Here is a 21024-nt window from a genome sequence, read left to right on the forward strand (position 1 = left end):
TCAACCATTCAAGGTTATATCGCGACGGCTTTGTACAACTGGAAGCTGTATTTACCAAGGAAACTGAACAATTAATCCTTGTTATGAAATTTAGAAATACCACAACTTCAAGTCGACAAGTGTGTGTGTATTGTTTTCAGCAGACAGCCTCAAATAGTATGTGCGTGGGTGAAGAAAGAATAGAACATGGAGGGGGAAGAGGTAGTATGACAGACGAAGAAATATTCGAGAAAAAAAATCATATGGCTGATTGTTTTTACATTTAGTCAAGTTTTGACTAAATGTTTTAACATAGAGGGGGAATCGAGACGAGGGTCGTGGTGTATTTGTGTCTGTGCGTGTGTGTGTGTAGAGCGATTCAGACTAAACTACTAGACCGATCTTTATGAAATTTTACATAAGAGTTCCTGGGTATGAAATCCCCAGATTTTTAAATTTTATTTTCGATAAATGGCTTATGACGTCAAATCCGGCTTTTTTGTAAAAGTTGAGGCGGCACTGTCACACCTTTATTTTTCAATCAAATTGATTTAAATTTTGACCAAGCAATCTTCGACGAAGGCCGGACTTCGGTATTGCATTTCAGCATGGAGGCTTAAAAACTAATTGATGACTTTGGTCATTAAAAATCTGAAAGTTGTAATTACATTTTTGTTGTTGTATAAAACGATCCAAAACTACTTTTATTTTATTCTTCATCATGTTCTGATTCCAAAAACATATAAATATGTTATATTCGGATTAAAAAAAGCTCTGAATATTAAAAATATAAAAATTATGATTAAAATTAAATTTCCAAAATCGTTTTATAAACAATTTCATCTTATTCCTTGTCGGTTCCTGATTCCAAAAACATATAGATATGATATGTTTGGATTAAAAACACGCTCAGAAAGTTAAAACAAAGAGAGGTACAGTAAAGCGTGCTATGCAGTACAGCGCAACCGCTACCTCGCTGAACAGGCTCGTCACTTTCACTGCCTTTTGCACTAGCGGCGGACTACGGTCATTGTGAAAAAATGCAGTGCGTTCAGTTTCATTCTGTGAGTTCCACAGCTTGACTAAATGTAGTAATTTAGCCTTACGCGATTTGTTTCTTCTGCATGGGAGGAGAGAATGATAGAAAAAGACAAAAGTAAAAATTAGAGTAACGTTACAAAAAGGGCAATAACTCTGGAATGAAACATTATTTTGACCTAAAACCATACAAGTAATAACGGCAGATGATTGAACTTACTATTTCCCGGCAAAAGTTTGTTTTTAAAAGTTTGGCCATTTTAAGTAATTTTGGGGGTATCTCCAAAAAAGGGTCATAACTCCGTGAAAAATAAATTTGAAGGTCTGAAATTCTCACATCACGTTCTAAATATAACAGTCTGTCAAATAAAATCCAAAACTTAAAATCGATAAATTTGTCAAGAGTGTCCCTTTTCGCAGAAATGGCCACATATTACCCTGCTTGATTATGCGTCGCCAACCCAAACATTCTTTTATCAATACGATCTAAACTATCTAATTTAACTTATTAAAAACAAAACTAAACGTTCCCTATTCAGGAATATTCAAACAAATGCATAGTCTGTGTGTTTCATCCAAATCGAACACGCAGATGTAACCAATAGACACAAGCTGACACCCCTGTCTTTGAAATGACGAAACCCTGAAACCTACGTCATACCTATGATAACAGCCTATGACACAATACAGGCGCTAGAATAATAATTCTATTGACACAGTCACACAATGTCGATACAGATTTCTCTCACTCACCACATTCTCCCCAACTTAGCGTGACTCCTGAAGGCATGTCTTGGAAACAAAACCATGATGTTAAACCCTAACCACCAAAGAAGTTTCAACAACCAATCAAAACTAAAATGGGCTAACTTATATCTTCAGCCGTCGCAAGTCTCAGTCACAAAAGCTAATCCAGAGTAACACATTTCGCACCTACATGTCAACCACTATTTAAAGATGCATTGACTGTACCGAAACTATTATCACATTTCGAACCTACATGTCAACCACTATTTGAAGATGCATTGACTGTACCGAAACTATTAACACATTTCGAACCTACATGTCAACCACTAATTAAAGATGCACTGACTGTACCGAAACTATTACCTTAACAATGCTAACACAGACTTCGACTTGTTGATGACACAGATCAGGAGGTGGGGGGGGAGGGGAAATTCTCATTGAATAATAAAAGGAAATGATCCAGAGGACAAAGAACAATGGACTGTCGGCGACGCAATTGTTTTTTTTTTAGTTTTTTTTTTTAAACAACAAAGTAACCCTTAGAACATATTTACATGCCTAACCTGCTCTAAACAATAGGCAACACAGAACAGCTGCTCCCCAACTTTACTTGAACCCACTCCCTAAGAATCCAATAATGTTTCCATGATCCGAAGGAACCGAGGGAGTACGTCAACTGCACGCGAATGCACTGTGCGGGGTTCCTTGTACAAGTTAGAGTGTTTGCCTGCTGTCCTTCTATTGCTCCTCCTTAATACCGGAGTCTCACTCTCACTTTCTGTCTCTGACTGTGAATCTGAGGTGCAGTCACCACCAACAGCATCAGTTTTTGGTCGCTCACCCTGTCTACAGTATATGAAGTTTAATAATATGTATATATATATATATATATATATATATATATATATATATATATATATATATATATATATATATATATATATATAAACACACGGTATAAAATTAGAAAAAAACAATTATTGCAATCACCTTTTTGAAATCCATGCGTGCTATACACTGCGTGGTGAAGTCGTTTCGAATGCAACAATCTGCGTAAAAGTTGGCGAAAAGTAACGCGCACGAAGCGAAGGTGTCACGAGGCCGTACGCATCCCCGCATGAAAAACGCAGAAATAACGCATGCGTCACGCATAATCATGCTGGCTGCACCACCCCCCCCCCCCCCCGCCCCTATCAATCAATCAATATGAAGCTTATATCGCGCGTATTCCGTGGGTACAGTTCTAAGCGCAGGGATTTATTTATTTCTATGTCCCCTGTCCTTTCAACCACCCACCCTGTTGGTCTATGTATGTGTATTTTCTAATATGTGCGTGTGTATGCGCTGAGACAATCTTATCTTATGCTGGTAAATTCTGTGTATGCTGTATGTTAAATTATGTTAATGTGTATGTTAAATTATGTTAATGTGAATGTAAATTCTGTGTATGCTGAATGTTAAATTATGTTAATGTGTATATACATTCTGTGTATGCTGTATGTTAAATTATGTTAAATTATGTTAATGTGTATATAAATGAAAAACAAAATTAATCCGACATGCCAGAGAGAGTTTAACAAATAAATATGTATCCTGTCGGATATGGCAATCCGTTTGTAAAGAAACTACGTTTTTTCCTGTTGATCTAAATAATGAATTATTTAACTAAATAATTCATTATATAGCTAAATAATTCATTATTTAACTAAATAATTCATTATTTACACAAACGTAAAAAGTGTGATTGTTGTAATTAAAGAAATCTTTTATTTACTAAACAATCATTATTTGATAAAAAAAATCCATTATTTACTATATAATGCATTATATACTATAGAATGCATTGTATACTATAGAATGCATTGTATACTATAGAATGCATTCTATAATATAGAATGCATTCTATAATATAGAATGCATTCTATAATATAAAATTTCTAAATAAAATCGTCTGCTGCTTGTCCAAGCAGAGTCGGCAACAAGCACTGCTTGCCACATGTGTGATGTTACCAACAGAAATAGCCAGAAATTGGGCAAGGTAGCAATGCAAATGAATTTGATCTAACTAATGTGCGTGTACTGCATCTCTGGCCTTTGAATTCACTCCAAATGTGACCTTCCACGACGGTGTGAGTCGCATGTCACCTTTGCATGATTTTCATATTATTACATTTTCCTAAAGAGTTTGTTATGTTCTATCCAGTGGTGAAAACCGTTTTAGAAAAGAGCAAACACTGTTTCAGTTATAAGCCTGTGACTAAGGTGACCCTCACACTGCTACCAGACACTCCCCGGACTTATATTAAGCCCAGCATTCTATAGTATACATTCTATAGTATACAATACAGTAACACAGTAACACAGTAACACAGAGACACAGAGAGAGAGAGAGAGAGAGAGAGAGAGAGAGAGAGAGAGAGAGAGAGAGAGAGAGAGAGAGAGAGAGGGAGAGAGAGAGAGGGAGAGAGAGAGAGAGAGGAGGAACAGAGAGAGAGAGAGGGAGAGAGAGAGGGAGAGACACACAGAGAGAGAGAGACACACAGAGAGACAGAAACAGAGAGAGAGAAACGGAGAGAGGGAGAGACAGAGACACAGAGAGACAGAGAGAGAGACACACAGAGAGACAGAGAGAGACAGAAACAGAGAGAGAGAGAAACGGAGAGAGAGAGAGGGAGAGAGACAGACAGACAGAGACAGAGAGAGACAGAGACACTGACACAGTTTAATTGAATAGAGAGAAAGAGAGAGAGAGAGAGAGAGAAAGAGAAACATAGAGAGACAGAGACACAGAGAGTAGTTTCGTAACGTTATAGAATGCATTCTATAATATAGAATGCATTCTATATTCATTCTATATTATAGAATGCATTCTATATTATAGAATGCATTCTATATTATAGAATGCATTCTATATTATAGAATGCATTCTATATTATAGAATGCATTCTATAGTATACAATGCATTCTATAGTATACAATGCATTCTATAGTATATAATGCATTATATAGTAAATAATGGATTTTTTTTATTAAATAATGAATTGTTTAGTAAATAAAAGATTTCTTTAATTACAACAATCACACTTTTTAGTTTTGTGTAAATAATAAATTATTTAGTTAAATAATGAATTATTTAGCTATATAATGAATTATTTAGTTAAATAATTTATTATTTAGATCAACAGGAAAAAACGTAATTTCTTTACAAACGGATTGCCATAGTCGGACGGAACACATACATAATATGTGAAAATTAGCAAGCATTTAGAAATGCTTCAAATGACACTTTAGTTATAAATATATTCAACTCGAGCTTGTCGAACACATACAGGTCGCTCAGTTGCTCGAGCACAGGACATGTGATCCTACGATCGCAGGTTCGAAGCCGGGCCTAGAATGACACGAGTCAACTTTATGTGTATGTTCAAAGACAGTATTAATGTCCCAGTGGCAGTTAATGAGATTGGTAATTCTGCAATAAATTCAGGACGGCTGATTACACCTAAACACATAAACACACCTAAGTAGTGCAACTCTCTGCTAGCTTTCCGCTGGGAGGAAGTAGCTCGACTTTTCCAACAACGGGATTATGAAGTAAAGTAAAGGATTTGGTGTGTGGCAGGGCTGGAGCTGGGCCAGATCTGTGACAAGGACATGGATTGTGTGACCGGTACTGTCTGCGACACTGATGCCACATGCAGTGAGCGCCTGGAATCCCCACACCCATCCACCTTACTCCAAATATATATTTGTGTGACTCGCACTCACGCACGCACGCACGTGTACACACTAGCACACCCCCCCCACACACACACCCACACACATTCTGCCTGCCTACACGATTGTGTGAACATCTATGTTTCTGTTACTAACCTGAGTAATTGGTGAGGTCCAGGATTCAAATGTGTCCGGCCAGCCGTTCATAATAATAATAATAATAATAATGGAAACTTATAGAGCGCTTACCTAGAAGCTCTAAGCGCTTTACAATGACATTGCTATACATATGTACAAAACCAAAATACAGCATTAAGACACAAAAAGAACAGGAGTACAAAAGCAAATTCATCGTTTAAATCCATGCAGTCACAAACCGTAAGTTTTTAAAGCTATACCTTTGCACACTTTTAGGGTGTTATGATCTCATGAAGTGATCCCAGTTTTGTTGACCCTCGTCTAATTGTGGGGACACAGCGGGGTCATGCTCGTTAATATTGAGGTTATCTCGAATGTTTTTTTTAAACTAGAGCTTTGATACTATGATACTATGATACAAGCTGAATGGAGGGGATGGCTTAGAGGAAACATTTCGTTTTCATTCTGCTTTGTGGCACAAGCGCTGCCGTCTTAAAATAAGCGAGTGTGAACTTAAAGTGTAACTAAACAGACATTTTGAAGTGTCAGCTTTACTGACTGGCTTTATGTTGTGTCCAGGTATAGACCTCTAGAAGCGACACTGGATGATTTTTCCAACGTTTACTGTGTTTTCTGATTTACTACGATTTTTATTTTTTTTTGAACCCATTTCAGGTTTACCTGATTATCTTTCTTGATTTGGTACTTCCAAAAAACAAGAGGTTCTTTGAGTTCCGGTTTTATGTTTTAACCAATCAGAATTTGGTTTCTAAATAAAATCGTCTGCTGCTTGTCCAAGCAGAGTCGGCAACAAGCACTGCTTGCCACATGTGTGATGTTACCAACAGAAATAGCCAGAAATTGGGCAAGGTAGCAATGCAAATGAATTTGATCTAACTAATGTGCGTGTACTGCATCTCTGGCCTTTGAATTCACTCCAAATGTGACCTTCCACGACGGTGTGAGTCGCATGTCACCTTTGCATGATTTTCATATTATTACATTTTCCTAAAGAGTTTGTTATGCTCTATCCAGTGTTGAAAACCGTTTTAGAAAAGAGCAAACACTGTTTGAGTTATAAGCCTGTGACTAAGGTGACCCTCACACTGTTACCAGACACTCCCCGGACTTATATTAAGCCCAGCGCAGAACCGCGCGAGGTGACATGCGACTCATTTGGTAGTGGAGGGTCACAAATGCGTGTTATAGCTCAGCGTGAGAGGAAACATCCTGTCGAAATCGTAAGCACGAGGCTGACTGGGAGATTTTTATTCGAAGAGCATGCTGAAACGGATTGTAAGTACAATATTTTACATGTTCTTGATATTTCTATTGATCTCTCCTTAACTTTAATTGTTTCCTTAATTTAAAACCCTCGGGCTTGTATTTTCAGTTGTGATAATAAGCATGTATCTTTCTCACAGTAAGGGTCATCCGATCACTTCACACTTGAAGTTTGAAATGATGAAGTGGAATCATTTCTGGGTCTAATTTATGCTTTGTCCCCCCCCCCACCCCCCCTCTCGATTCCTTTTTTCGCCACATATGTATTGTCGTGTGAGGGGGTAGATGTTTGTACTGGCTGATTGTTTTACTTCGGTCAGATACAGGTGATTGGAAAAAACTGTCAAGAATTTCAGAATTTACTAGATCTGTTCGAAGTTTTTACGGGATGGGTCCTGTTACGTACAGACTGAATGTGCCTAAGATGAACTTTTGGTCCTGATTTGGCCTATATGGTCCGCTGGACCCAAAAAGAAACAACAACTAACTAACTAACTCTGGATGGAACATACACACACAACTGAATCTCTTGAGTTTGTTATACGGCGAATGTCCACGTCTGTGGTATGTTTTTATACTGTTTGATTGAATAGACTTACGTGCATCCTCTCGCAAATATGCGCGCGCGTGTGTGTGTCTGTGCCTCAGACTTATTAATCAAAGATGATGTTGCACATTACAGATCAATGGGACAGGAGCAAGTGGACAAGACAGCTACACTTGTCTGAGCGAAGATCCAACCGTAAGCTCTTTTAGCCGAAGACAGTGAGCCTGGGTGCGGGCAAGCTTCTATCATGCTCGTGTGAGTGCTGCAGGGCTATTAGACGACTTTTCATTATTCTTGATTTGGAGATCCATGCAGGGTATTATAAAGTGCAGAATATACACGTTTGAACAAATACGATGTGTGTTTGCTCTGAAAAAAAGAAGACGCAAAAAACAAACATCATATTTGTTTAAAGTATCACAAATATTTATTACCTGTAGCTGCATGTTTTGATAATAATGATGAAGGGTAAATTACTTTGACGTGTACTTTTTTCTTTTTTTAATTTTTTTTTACCACACTGACAACCAATGATAGAAACACAGACACACTTAATAACATATCCACACAAATTGTAACAATAAATGTAAGCTGAACAATGCCTGTAACACATTTCAGGCCTCAGAAGGAAGTAATGATTAGATTTAGACAGAGAGAGAAAGACCAACACGAAACCAGTTGTAAGCATTTTTATTTTATTATGTAATATTAAAAACACGACAACAACGTATTTCCTGTACTTAATTTCGTTCAATTATGGATTGCACAGTATGTCAAATTGAGTGGCATAAAGAGGCACAGTCGCATCAAAAAAGGTTGGTTCACCGACTCGGATCTTGACTGGGGGGGGGGGGGGGGGGGGGGGGTACTGCGCCTTTTACATCAAGATGTAAAGAAATATATTTTAAATAATACTTATTGGAAGACAAAAAATCAAACAAACTACGACAATCGTTCTGAGGGGAGCGAATTACCTCCCCTTCCGAAGAAATTACCTCCCTTGTCACCTTTTCTTGTCGTGACTTATGTAGAGTAAAGTGAATAGAACGTAAATCAATTAGCAACACACACAAAAACATTCCAATGAGGAGATTTGAAGTATTTGTCAATGTTGATCTTGTATGCATAACCAATAATATTATATTTTACGGGTTGATAGTTAAAGAAAATCGTCTCTTCTACAGGGTGACCCCCTAAAAATGACACCTACAACAATGCAAATAACTTCTGCATCTGTTGAACAAATTATTGTATATATATGGTATACATTAACTTCAGTTTATGTTCTGCCTTTCCAATAAGTGGCAATTTTGTATAATAAATGACATGACTGTTGTGCAATTTCAAAAAAACCATTCCAAATTCGGGGGTCGACTAAACAGAACGAGTTTTGACATTGAGCAGTAGCCATTTTTCCCTAATTCAAAACCCTTCAGGCTTTTACCTTTTTGATTATTTTGAATGTCTGAGTATGTAAAAACATCCCCTTCAACCCCCAGGCTATCGATGACCTGAAGAAAGCATACAGCTAGGTTCAGGGCAATTCTCAGACACGAAAGCATTGGTTTAAACAACATTTTATTCAGAATGTCTTCGCATGAACAGTTCGAAACACACAGCTAGGACACGCACTCAAGCAAATGCTTATATCACGTGACCAGAACAATACTAAATTACACACATTTTCGTAATGGTGGACATAACAACAATAAACCAGAAGAACAAATTGAAATTATGGGGATGGGGAGCTAAATAGGAACAAAAGAATCTACAGAAGATAAAAAAGAAAAGGGAGGGAGAGGGGGAAGAAAGTACTAACAACCACAAGGAGAGACTGGGACGAAAGCGCATAGGAAGAGAGCATCACGTCTAAGACATGCAACATGTACATTCAAGTAAATGTAACCATTTTTTGTGTGTGGAAGGCAGTATTTCGTTAACATATAAAATACGAGACAAACGATAATAATCATTACGTATACGCTGCTTATGTAATCAAATACGAAAGCGTTGGTGTCATTGGTGACGCAAAAGTTGGATCATATCACCTACAAATTTGCCACTTTGTGAACTGCTCATGCATAAAATCAAGTTTATGTATGCTGAATATGAAGTTATCCAGTCAATTGATGTAGAAGTTATTAGCATTTCTGTCAGTTAACAGTATTTAAAATCTCTAACGTAAAATCTGACATATTCGAAAGTTTTGCTTAAACACCCAGACGATTTGTGACGATACTCTCCTAAGCTTCTCGACTTCTCAGCGCTGTCTTGGAAATGAATTCGAATAAGGCAGTCAAAATAACTTAGTTTGGAGCACCCATCAATGAGAATAAGCATTAACTTTTGACACAGGAAATATCTTCTACCGAAAGCTCTCCTGGTTTTATTCTACATTTGGTCTGCATAATGGTAACAAATTTAATGATAAGTAAACTGATAAAAAAATAACCCAAGCTAACGTCCTTCCATTTGTCCAGAATGGTTCCATGTTTCACTTGGGAACTGAGGGATAATTGGTCAAAACAGTTGTTAACAAGTCGCGTAAGGCGAAAATACAACATTTAGTCAAGTAGCTGTCGAACTCACAGAATAAAACTGAACGCAATGCAACGCAGCAAGACCGTATCAGTCCACCGCGCACGGCAAAGGCAGTGAAATTGACAGGAAGAGCGGGGTAGTACTTGCGCTGAGAAGGATAGCACGCTTTTCTGTACCTCTCTTTGTTTTAACTTTCTGAGCGTGTTTTTAATCCAAACATATCATATCTATATGTTTTTGGAATCAGGAACCGACAAGGAATAAGATGAAAGTGTTTTTAAATTGATTTCAAAATTTTAATTTTGATAATAATTTTTATACATTTAATTTTCAGAGCTTTTTTTTAATCCGAATATAACATATTTATATGTTTTTGGAATCAGCAAATGATGGAGAATAAGATGAACGTACATTTGGATCGTTTTAGAAATTTTTTTTTTTTTTTACAATTTTCAGATTTTTAATGACAAAAGTCATTGATTAATTTTTAAGCTACCAAGCTGAAATGCAATACCGAAGTCCGGGCTTTGTCGAAGACTACTTGACCAAAATGTCAACCAATTTGGTTGAAAAATGAGAGCGTGACAGTGCCGCCTCAACTTTCACGAAAAGCCGGATATGACGTCATCAAAGACATTTATCAAAAAAAGGAAAAAAACGTTCAGGGATACCATACCCAGGAACTCTCATGTAAAATTTCATAAAGATCGGTCCAGTAGTTTGGTCTGAATCGCTCTACACGCACGCACACACGCACGCACACACGCACACACACACACATACACGACGACCCTCGTTTCGATTCCCCCTCGATGTTAAAACATTTAGTCAAAACTTGACTAAATGTAAAAAGGAGGGTTAGGGTAACCTTTTTGGACCATCTGTATGCAATGCCCGCTATAGGTGGAAGACTTTCGTGGGAGCCATGGAAGAATACATCGCTGTTGTGCTGGTTCAGCTTGAGGTCCTGTCCTAGCGAATATCCTGCGCACACAACACGACTTTTTAAGCCATTTATGATGCATTCCGTGACATAGCTTTGTTAGTGCCTGATAAGGGGGTATATGAACATCTCAGTGACAGGGGGATGGAAGCACTTGTTAATGAGTGGGAGTGTGTATGCGCGTGGTGTGCACGAGGATGTATGTACGTGAGTGGTATTTGTAAATGTGTATTATGATAATATCATCTTTGTATTTATATTATTGAAATTGTTATATTTCGATGTACAGCGCTAAGAGCATAGTTAAATTTGTGAAGCGGCGCTATACAAGCTATCTTTATTATTATTATTATAATAATGACATATTTTGTTCACATACATTTTTTTAAGACACCCCATATAAAAAATATGTGACCCTCCACCACGAAATGAGTCGCATGTCACCTCGGGCGGTTCTGCGCTAGGCTTAATATAAGTCCGGGGAGTGTCTGGTAACAGTGTGATGCTTAGTCACAGGCTTATAACTCAAACAGTGTTCGCTCTTTTCTAAAACGGTTTTCACCACTGGATAGAGAATAAAACACTCTTTAGGAAAATGTAAAATTTGAAAAATCATGCAAAGGTGACATGCGACTCATTTCGTGGTGGAGGGTCACATATTGTTTGACAATCTCTTTCAACATAGTTTACGAATCACCAATGTGCATACACACGCAAATAACCCACAGGTCAATACATTACTTTCCAGAGAGAGAGAGAGAGAGAGAGAGAGAGAGAGAGAGAGAGAGAGAAAGAGAGAGAGAGAAAGAGAGATAGAGAGAGATAGAGAGACAGAAAGAGAGAGAGAAAAAAAGAGAGAGAGAGAGATAGAGAGACAGAAAGAGAGAGAGTGGTAAAGAGAGAGAGAGAGAGAGAGAGAGAGAGAGATATTAAAACTAGAAAATGTGTCCTATAAAAAAAGCTGTAATATTAATGCTTGGTAACAAGGATTATCACTGTCAAATCTTTGCTTGTACCTGCATGGTGTTTACTGCGCTATATACACAACTTGTTTTATTTCATGTTATTAATTTTTTTTTTTTTTTTTTTTTTTGGGGGGGGGATGTTTTGTGATGAGGGTTTTTTCCAAGCCTTTACTACTTTAGTCATTGAATGCACCCGACTTCGATTTATTGTTCAGTGATGGGTAATCGTGTGATCAACTATGTAAGTTGGTGATTGTTCTGGCTTCTTACAATGACATTGCATTAATTTTAAAAGTGTGTTAAAATCCTGTTGTTTTGTGTATGTGTGTGTGTTTCAGGCAAAAGCTGATATTACAGTCCTAGGTGTATGCAGTACCTCTGCTTCTTCGATCAGGAGTCAAAGTATACAATCTAAACCGATTATTTTGTTCAACAATGTTTAGCTTACCATCCCGAAGAAGGCAGTCACGTGCCGAAATATTGACTCTAGATATTAACGTATCTGACCTGGTTACTGGTGTGTTTTCTTTTTATTTCAATAATGTAAATGTGTGATAACTTGCAGGGTACGATTTTTCTGGCAAAAGACCTTTTGTGGACCTGGGAACCCATATAATTTCGGCGTACTGTGTACGCTTGATTGTCTAAAGTACCATCAATACGGTCGGTGGAAAATAAATACGATCAACAAAATTTGAATGATGTATGGAGTACACTCATTTTTCTAAACATACGATAAGTTTCTTTGAGAATGCTCCAAGTAAAAACCAGGGGTTCCTAGGCCTGATATCACAGTTAAACAGCTTCTTTTCAGAATCAGGAGAGAAAAAAAACCACTGTTATATTGCGAGAAGTTGTGACAAGAACAGACAGCAGCAACAGCAACAACAACATTGCTAAATCGTCGCTCTAACAAAATGTCATGTTTAGCATCGCAGATAAAGTATGACTACTGATCCGACCAAAGCCACACTTCATGCACGATGGGCACATTGTGATGGCCAGCTTGTTAACGTGCGCCTTGCGTATGTTTTACATAGAATTGAATGTGTTTGTTGTTGTGTCTGTCATCTATCCTAATCGTTTGATTTAAAATAAAGCAAACTTGTTAGAACATGTGTAGTGCTTCACATAAACCTAGGTACCTGTTTAATAAGTAAACTAATGTCAGAAGTAGGTACTTACCTTGTTTGCCTTCGCGTTCGCTTTCTTGATAGCCTGTTACAGCATTGTATCACTTCCCTTGACATTCAAAACGCCAATGTATTTCTGAAAGGAAAATAAGGATATTGACCGAAACATCACACAAGTGGCATATCATGCTAGGTTTTGTTTACAGTGCCTGTTCTACGACCACATCTGATTGCATTTTAAATAAAGAAAAACTGTATCCATTTTTTTATGTCTCTCTTTGTGTGTGTTTGTGTGTGTGCAGAGGCGGATCACATCATTTTTAAGGGGGAGTTTCCAAATTTAATTTAGGGGCAAGGCGTCAACACTGCAAATTGACTATAAAGTGTGCACCCTGGAAGATCGACATCTGCTCGTTAAACTGTCAGCTGGTGACATGGTTGCCATTGACGCAGTGTATCACTATCATAACATGTGCCTCCCTCAGCTTTATAAGCGTGTTGACAGACATCGAACGACAGAAAAAACTGAGAATGATGACAACAGTTTTCATGCTTTAGCTTTTGTAGAACTAGTGTCATACGTGGAAACCTTTCGGGACCACAGAGAAACAGCACCAGTTTTCTGCATGCCAGAGTATTGTAAGTTGTACACAAATCGACTGGCAGAATAAGGGCTGCAAGACTCAGAGATTCATTCTACCCGACTGAGAGAAAGACTGCAAGCTGCTATTCCAGATCTTGTTGCAACATATCAAGGTCGGGAATATGTCCTGATGTTTGACAAAGACATTGGAGATGCAATCAAGAAAGCCTGTTCGCAAGATTCGGAAGTGCTGTATTTTGCAAAGGCTGCACAACTCATACGCAGAGAAATATTCAAACTCTCAAATACATTCAATGGAACCTTCGAGCGCGGATGCCAAGATACTGCTGTACCTTTTTTGCTGAAAGCTTTAGTTAGCATGATCCTACACGGCCCTGAAACAAGGCGATGGGCTAAAACCAGAACCAATTACCTCCAAATGACATGTTTTGCAACTTTATCGTTATTTGACTTATGGTAACATGATTCTCACTTTCTGTGCAGGATTCTTGAAAATCTTGCATAATTGCGTATTTATAAGTCATAATTTGTTCTGGCTCCAAGCATTTTTCCTGCTCATCTTGGAAGCAGAACCCTCTAACTCCATCCAGGTTGGAAGCAGAACGTGCTAAGTTCAGTTTAGTCTGTTCTGCTACTGAGGCCTGTGGGGAAAGGGGAGTGTTTCACTGCGAGCCAGATGCAGCCATCGTAACCTGACCTCTTCTGCTTGCTGTGTCACAGTCACTTTTCCTGTTCATAGCGCAGCCATTCTTTACTCCTTATTTGGTGTTTAACGTCGTTTTCAACCATTCAAGGTTATATCGCGACGGGAAAAGGGGGGAGATGGGATAGGGGAAAGGGGGGAGATGGGATAGAGCCACTTGTTAATTGTTTCTTGTTCACAAAAGCACTAATCAAAAAATTGCTCCAGGGGCTTGCAACGTAGTACAATATATGACCTTACTGGGAGAATGCAAGTTACCAGTACAAAGGACTTAACATTTCTTACATACTGCTCGACTAAAATCTTTACAAACATTGACTATATTCTATACAAGAAACACTTAACAAGGGTAAAAGGAGAAACATAATCCGTTAGTCGCCTCTTACGACATGCTGGACAGCATCGGGTATATTCTTTCTCGTCCCAACCAATATGGGACTCCCCCTAACCCGCGGGGGGTATAGCGCAGCCAGATAAGGGCACAATAGCGGTAGTGGTATCTTGTCATGACCCTTTTTGTGTGGTGCGGGATTTTCCCCAGCATACAGAATAGTGTAACTAGCAGTAGTAGAGTCTGCTGTCGACAGAAAAAGGAATTTGATAGACTGTGGGAACTAAAACAGGTCAGTGACACCTGTCAAGTGTCAGTATCCGAATTCCTGACTCCGGATGTACCTTAACAGCTGCAGTCTCCAAGCAGGGTTTAACACAATTAACTGTCCTGTGCGATAAAGAGTGAACAGAGATGTGAATGAAGAATGAATTGGGGAAGATGCAGTCCCTTGAGGGAGGAGGGTGGTAATAAGGGGGTTGGGGCCGGGGTTGGTGGTAAAGTGGGTGCAGGGGGGGGGGGGGGTGTCCTAAAACTGACAAAAGGATGAGAACTGCTCTCTACCATTTTTACATTCTGCTGCACAGTCAATTTAGCTGTTGCTCGAGTCAGGACACAGATTCAAGTGAGTATCTTCATGTATTATGTTTTTTTCCCCATTTGAACAGACCATAAAAGCTGAGATTCGGATTCCTTTTTTAAATATAGGGGATTAACCTTCTGATTATTTTAGTCTAAATCCTGTATCTGTAAACTGATTCCTATCTTTTTGTGTTTTGTTTTCCTAATTGTAAAACACAGGCAGGAATGTGTTTGTTTCATCGTGAATGTTCTTGCGCGCGTGTGTGTTTGTTTGTGTCAGTGTGTGCGTGTTTGTGTGTGACGGTGTGTGCATGTGCTCATGCCTTAATGTTGTTGTGTATCCATGCAGCTCTTTAGTGTTTGTTAAAACATTTAAAAAATGTTAGTGAGTGTTTACATTATTTGTGTATGCTTGTAAAGATGGATAGATGAATGATTTGGTTGATGGATTTTGTCAGTTTAATTGACTCTAATATATTTTGTTATTCAGATGTTATCACAATGTCAAACTGATGAGCATAAGGTGTCAGATGAGGAGTTGCTTCAGCAAATAATTCTCGAAACCCAAGAAACTGACCAACACACACACACACTCACACACACACACACACACACACACACACACACACACACACACACACACACACACACACTTACTTACTTACTTACTTCAGTACTTACTTACTTCTTACTGACTGTACAGAAGCTGTTGGTTACTTTCAGGATATTCAGTGTAATCAAGTACTAATGTTGTATTTGTTTGTTTGATTAGAAACACGAAAACTATCCAAAGTTTTAACGCAGAAGCGATAATACGGAGGCAATTACTTTTTTTTTGATTATCGGTTAATAATTTTAAAATAGAAGTACATGTAGTAATTGCCTGTTCAAAGGAGATAACATTCATAGTATCCATGTCTTTTGCAGACGCTGTTTGAAAGGAGATAAATCAGGCCGTCCAGACAAGTAAGAAGCATCATGCATTTCAGGAGACTGTCCTTTAGATTCACGGATTACGGTTGCATAATCTCCTTTCTGCCAATGCTAAAACTGAAACCTGATGACTTTGCTGCGTCTCCATTGGCAAAATCTACCCCAAAATATGACGATGGTGCTGTTTCTTCAATCGAAGATCCTTTTGAGAACATAGTGAATGAGGTTTATCCTCCTGTTCGAGTCATGCATCAACTCCAATACTTGCTGATTGTGATTCCACCCCTCAAAAATGAATCAAGCTACCCAACTCATGTACATCTTTCTCATGTGTGTGCTTCAACAGTTTCTGTTACCCTGTAGGTGTATTCACATCAGCTTGTAATATATATGTCAGACACTGCTCCTTTAGGTGAAACTACCACAGCATCTCTTCCATCTGTTTATGGAACCCCAACAAAGAAAATTCTGTCATCGATGAAGGAAGCATCATAGGTGACGCCTCATGAGAAAAAGTTCAGCCGAAACAGACTCTGCAACCCGGGACTACGGGAAAAGTTATGTTCGAAAAGCGAAGACACTCAGAGATGAATGTTACACAGGAATAACTGGTCAAACGGCCAAGACAAAAGCAGTACAGGAGGTCGACTGTTAAAAGTGCAAAATGTGTATTATTTATTTCGACCTTTGTGCACAACATTTTTGTGAAGAGGAAAGTACAACAAAAGGTAAGAATGCCAATTTGTTTTCTTGATAATGAACAGAGTAGCATGCAGTCAGGATCTAAACCTCGTGATTGTGTGGTTAAAATGCGCCTTCAGCCTTGTGTTTATTTGTGTGTTTGCTTGCTTGTTTGCTGCTTTGTTCGTTTGGTTTGTTGTTAGTGTTACTGATTGGGTTTGTAGTTTTGTGCGTAACGCAAAACGATATGAGCTGATACAACATAAGATTACCGTTGGGCTTTCTTGAAAAACACAATAATAAAAACGTGTAATGATTTCAGAGAGAGTTTTGTGTGTATGTGTTGTTTTAGTTAGGTGGGTTTTTTTTACTCACATGCGAAGCAAAAGTGAGTCTATGTACTCACCCGAGTCGTCCGTCCGTCCGTCCCCCCCCCGTCCGTCCGGAAAACTTTAACGTTGGATATTTCTTGGACACTATTCAGTCTATCAGTACCAAATTTGGCAAGATGGTGTATGATGACAAGGCCCCAAAAATCATACATAGCATCTTGACCTTGCTTCAAGGTCAAGGTCGCAGGGGCCATACATGTTGTCTATAAAACAGCTATTTTTCACATTTTTTCACATTTTCTCTGAAGTTTTTGAGATTCAATACCTCACCTATATATGATATATAGTGAAAAGTAAGCCCCATCTTTTGATACCAGTTTGGTTTACCTTGCTTCAAGGTCAAGGTCACAGGAGCTCTTCAAAGTTGGATTGTATACATATTTTGAAGTGACCTTGACCCTGAACTATGGAAGATAACTGTTTCAAACTTAAAAATTATGTGGGGCACATGTTATGCTTTCATCATGAGACACATTTGGTCACATATGATCAAGGTCAAGGTCACTTTGACCCTTATGAAATGTGACCAAAATAAGGTAGTGAACCACTAAAAGTGACCATATCTCATGGTAGAAAGAGCCAATAAGCACCATTGTACTTCCTATGTCTTGAATTAACAGCTTTGTGTTGCATGACCTTGGATGACCTTGACCTTGGGGTCAAGGTCACATGTATTTTGGTAGGAAAAGTGTGTAAAGCAGTTCTTAGTGTATGATGTCATTGCTAGGTTTAGTTACTTGACCTTCACCCTGAAGGTCAAGGTCATGTAAAGGTCAAGCATGTGAGTCGTATGGGCTTTGCCCTTCTTGTTTTGCTATGAAAAGTACCGGCAATTTAATTTTTATCTATACGTGTTGCGTTCATTAGGCCACACAATGAATGAATACATGAGTCCTTGATGATATTTTTGCGAGTGACTTGACATTTGTTTGTGTATGACGGTAATAAACTTTGAAAAACGATTTGAACTAATGTACAGTATAAGCTTTGCTTGGAAGCAGAACATTCTTTGTGTGAGGAGGCTGCTTCTGACTGCTGTAGCACAGGCCACAGTGGGGTCTGTGTGGAAGTCAGAAGCAGCTATGGCGCGCTGGGCTTTTCTAGCTCCAGAACTGAGAAAAAAGCAGGAGTGTATTCTGGAAGCAGAACAAATTATACCTCTTTTGCATATGAAAAAGCTGTTCAATTAAATTGATTACTAGTGTGCATGACCAGTGTATCCTCAAAGTCAAGTGTGTAAAATATGAGGGCTACAATCCTGTGTTTACTATGTTTTATAAAGGGTTGAAATCTTCAAGTGGCCATTTCTCAAAATGGTGGAAATCCAGTTAGATGGTTCTGGTTTTAACCCATCGAAGGGATGGTACTAGCAAACAACCCTTCCAAAACCAAACTGTCCTATCGGTCGCTCAACTACTAGCTTTCAACGCCAAGAAAAAAGCACCAACACATACGACTGCACACCCAAGGCACAGCCAGGGACAAGAGCCACCACTACCAGTGTACCTTGGCCTAAAGGTGCACTCGCTGACCAGAAAGAAAGACCTTGTCGACACTATGCACACTCTGGGAATGGAAATCTCCTACACTCGTGTGCTTGCAACATTTACAGACATAGCAAACACTGTCTGCAAGAAGTTTGAAGTGAATGGCGTTGTGGTTCCTCCTCAAATGACTGACGGCATGTTCACAGCAGGAGTTGTTGACAATATCGACATCAACCCCAGTTCTACAACGTCAACTGAATCTTTCCACGGGACAAGTATTTTCTTAATACAAAATGGTGTGAACGACTCTGATCGTCGGCAAAGTTTCATTTCAATATTTAACCGGTCAGTCAAAGGAAGGATACATGTTGCCCAGTGTCCTGTTTGGTACACACACATCGTCCCTCTTGCCGTCGTTAGGGATGATCAATTCCCACCGCCTTGTAGCACAAACCTACAGGTAACCATTCGTCCTGAAACTACCGTATCAGTCATACAACAGAATGCACGTGGCTGGAACATCGCAGCAAACAATTGGGGAGTACTGTTATGCTGACCAACCTGTATCATGGTTAGCTTTTCACGCTGCGCATCAGGAAGAACCAGCTCAGTCTGCTGCAACCATTGCTCTGCCACTGCTCTTGGTCACAAATGCTCACACAATGACATTAATAAAACACGCAACGTATGTCATCGCTTTGGCAGTCAAGAAACTAAACCCTGGGAAGACGCCTGCTGCAGCAATGGATCAATCACTCTTTGCTATGGGCAAAAGAAATTCCGTAGAAATGTCCTGACACATACGGAGAAAAAGGTTTTCTTTGTCATGATGGGTGGGTTTCACATTGAAATGGTGGCATTAATGTCCGTTGGTGACTGGTTTAACGGTAGTGGGAGGACCAACGTCACCTCAGCTTAAAGAATTCCATCCTCCCATACATCAGATTTTTTTTTATCAAAGTCAGTCACGTGACAAGAACCAGACTTGACCACCAGGTAACAGCTGTCCCCCTGCACATCCTGCAGCACAAGGCCTTCTCCAAGTACGCTCAATCATGTGATTATCCCATCAGTTTCGAGGAGTGATGCAACAAAACGAAGCAAGACCAACCTCAGTTTGCCTACTGGTTCCTTGTTCTTCAACTGGATCTGTGCGTCCTTGAATTGGTCCTCTCGTTTTGCAGACTCCTCAGTTTGACCATCACGATCAGATCTCAAGTGTCAAACTGAAGTTCAGAGAGGAAGTAAAGTCATTGTTGTCAAGCTTCGAGGGCATAGGTAACCTATTTTAGGAAGACAGCGGCTTGTTCATGGTCTTGGACACTCGGAACGCATTGCCTCCGTCTGTGGTTGAAACCGTACAAAACGTTCTCACTGTTGATCAAGACAAATACGACGCATCATTCACTTCCTGGTTTTCTCTAGCAGCGACATTTTAGCATGGAGAGTGACTCATGACTTTTGTAGTTGATCTTTTACAAGACAAGCATAATATGAGCCGTACAAGTCAATTTCCCCCCAAAATCGTTCTTCATCATTGTTAGCAGATATGCTGTAATTTGAGATGTTTCGTGATCAGAAACCAAACGTTTGGGAAATAAGGAGAAATTCACTGAAACTGGGTCAAATTGAATAATCTATTTCTTGGTAATAATAACTTCTAGTTGATATCAATATTTTACCTTCCATTTCCTGAATCTGTATGACTGGAGGTAAGCCGCTGTAAAATAATGCATTTTTTCTTCTTTCTGCAGTTTTTGGGTATTACTATGTCAAGGTGACCTACTTATATAGCTCATTTGGTAGCGCGCTGGATTCGTATTCAGTTGGCCGCTGTCAGCGTGAGTTCGATCCCAGGTTCGGCGGAAATTTATTTCAGAGTCAACTTTGTGTGCAGACTCTCTTCGGTGTCCGAACCCTCCCCCCGTGTACACTACATTGGGTGTGCACGTTAAAGATCCCACGATTGACAAAAGGGTCTTTCCTGGCAAAATTGCTTAGGCACAGTTAATAATTGTCTACCTATACCCGTGTGACTTGGAATAATAGGCCGCGAAAGGTAAATATGCGCCGAAATGGCTGCGATCTACTGGCCGTATAAAATTTCATCTCACACGGCATCACTGCAGAGCGCCTAGAACTGTACCCACGGAATATGAGCGATATAAGCCTCATTGATTGATTGATTGATTGATTGATTGATTGATTGATTATTGCATAATCGGTCTTTTCCGGTCGAGGTTTATGCATTTCACTTCTAGTTCTAGTAATCTGCGATA

General features: G+C 39.1%; 2 protein-coding genes across 2 annotated transcripts in view; one reads left to right on the forward strand and one right to left on the reverse strand.

The window, feature by feature from the left end:
* The window catches only part of LOC138972810 (multiple epidermal growth factor-like domains protein 6), a gene marked incomplete at its 5' end in the record, with an annotated part of 348682 nt that overhangs the window by 297094 nt on the left and 30564 nt on the right, over nucleotides 1-21024 (forward strand). Inside the window, 1 exon segment of the mRNA XM_070345474.1 lies at nucleotides 5387-5464. Within this exon segment, the coding sequence (XP_070201575.1) occupies nucleotides 5387-5464 (78 nt within the window).
* The window catches only part of LOC138972813 (uncharacterized), a 178857-nt gene that overhangs the window by 120184 nt on the left and 37649 nt on the right, over nucleotides 1-21024 (reverse strand). The window lies entirely within an intron of this gene.

Source organism: Littorina saxatilis, linkage group LG8 (genome assembly GCF_037325665.1).
Source record: "Littorina saxatilis isolate snail1 linkage group LG8, US_GU_Lsax_2.0, whole genome shotgun sequence".
In the NCBI taxonomy this organism is placed as follows: Eukaryota; Metazoa; Mollusca; class Gastropoda; order Littorinimorpha; family Littorinidae; genus Littorina; species Littorina saxatilis.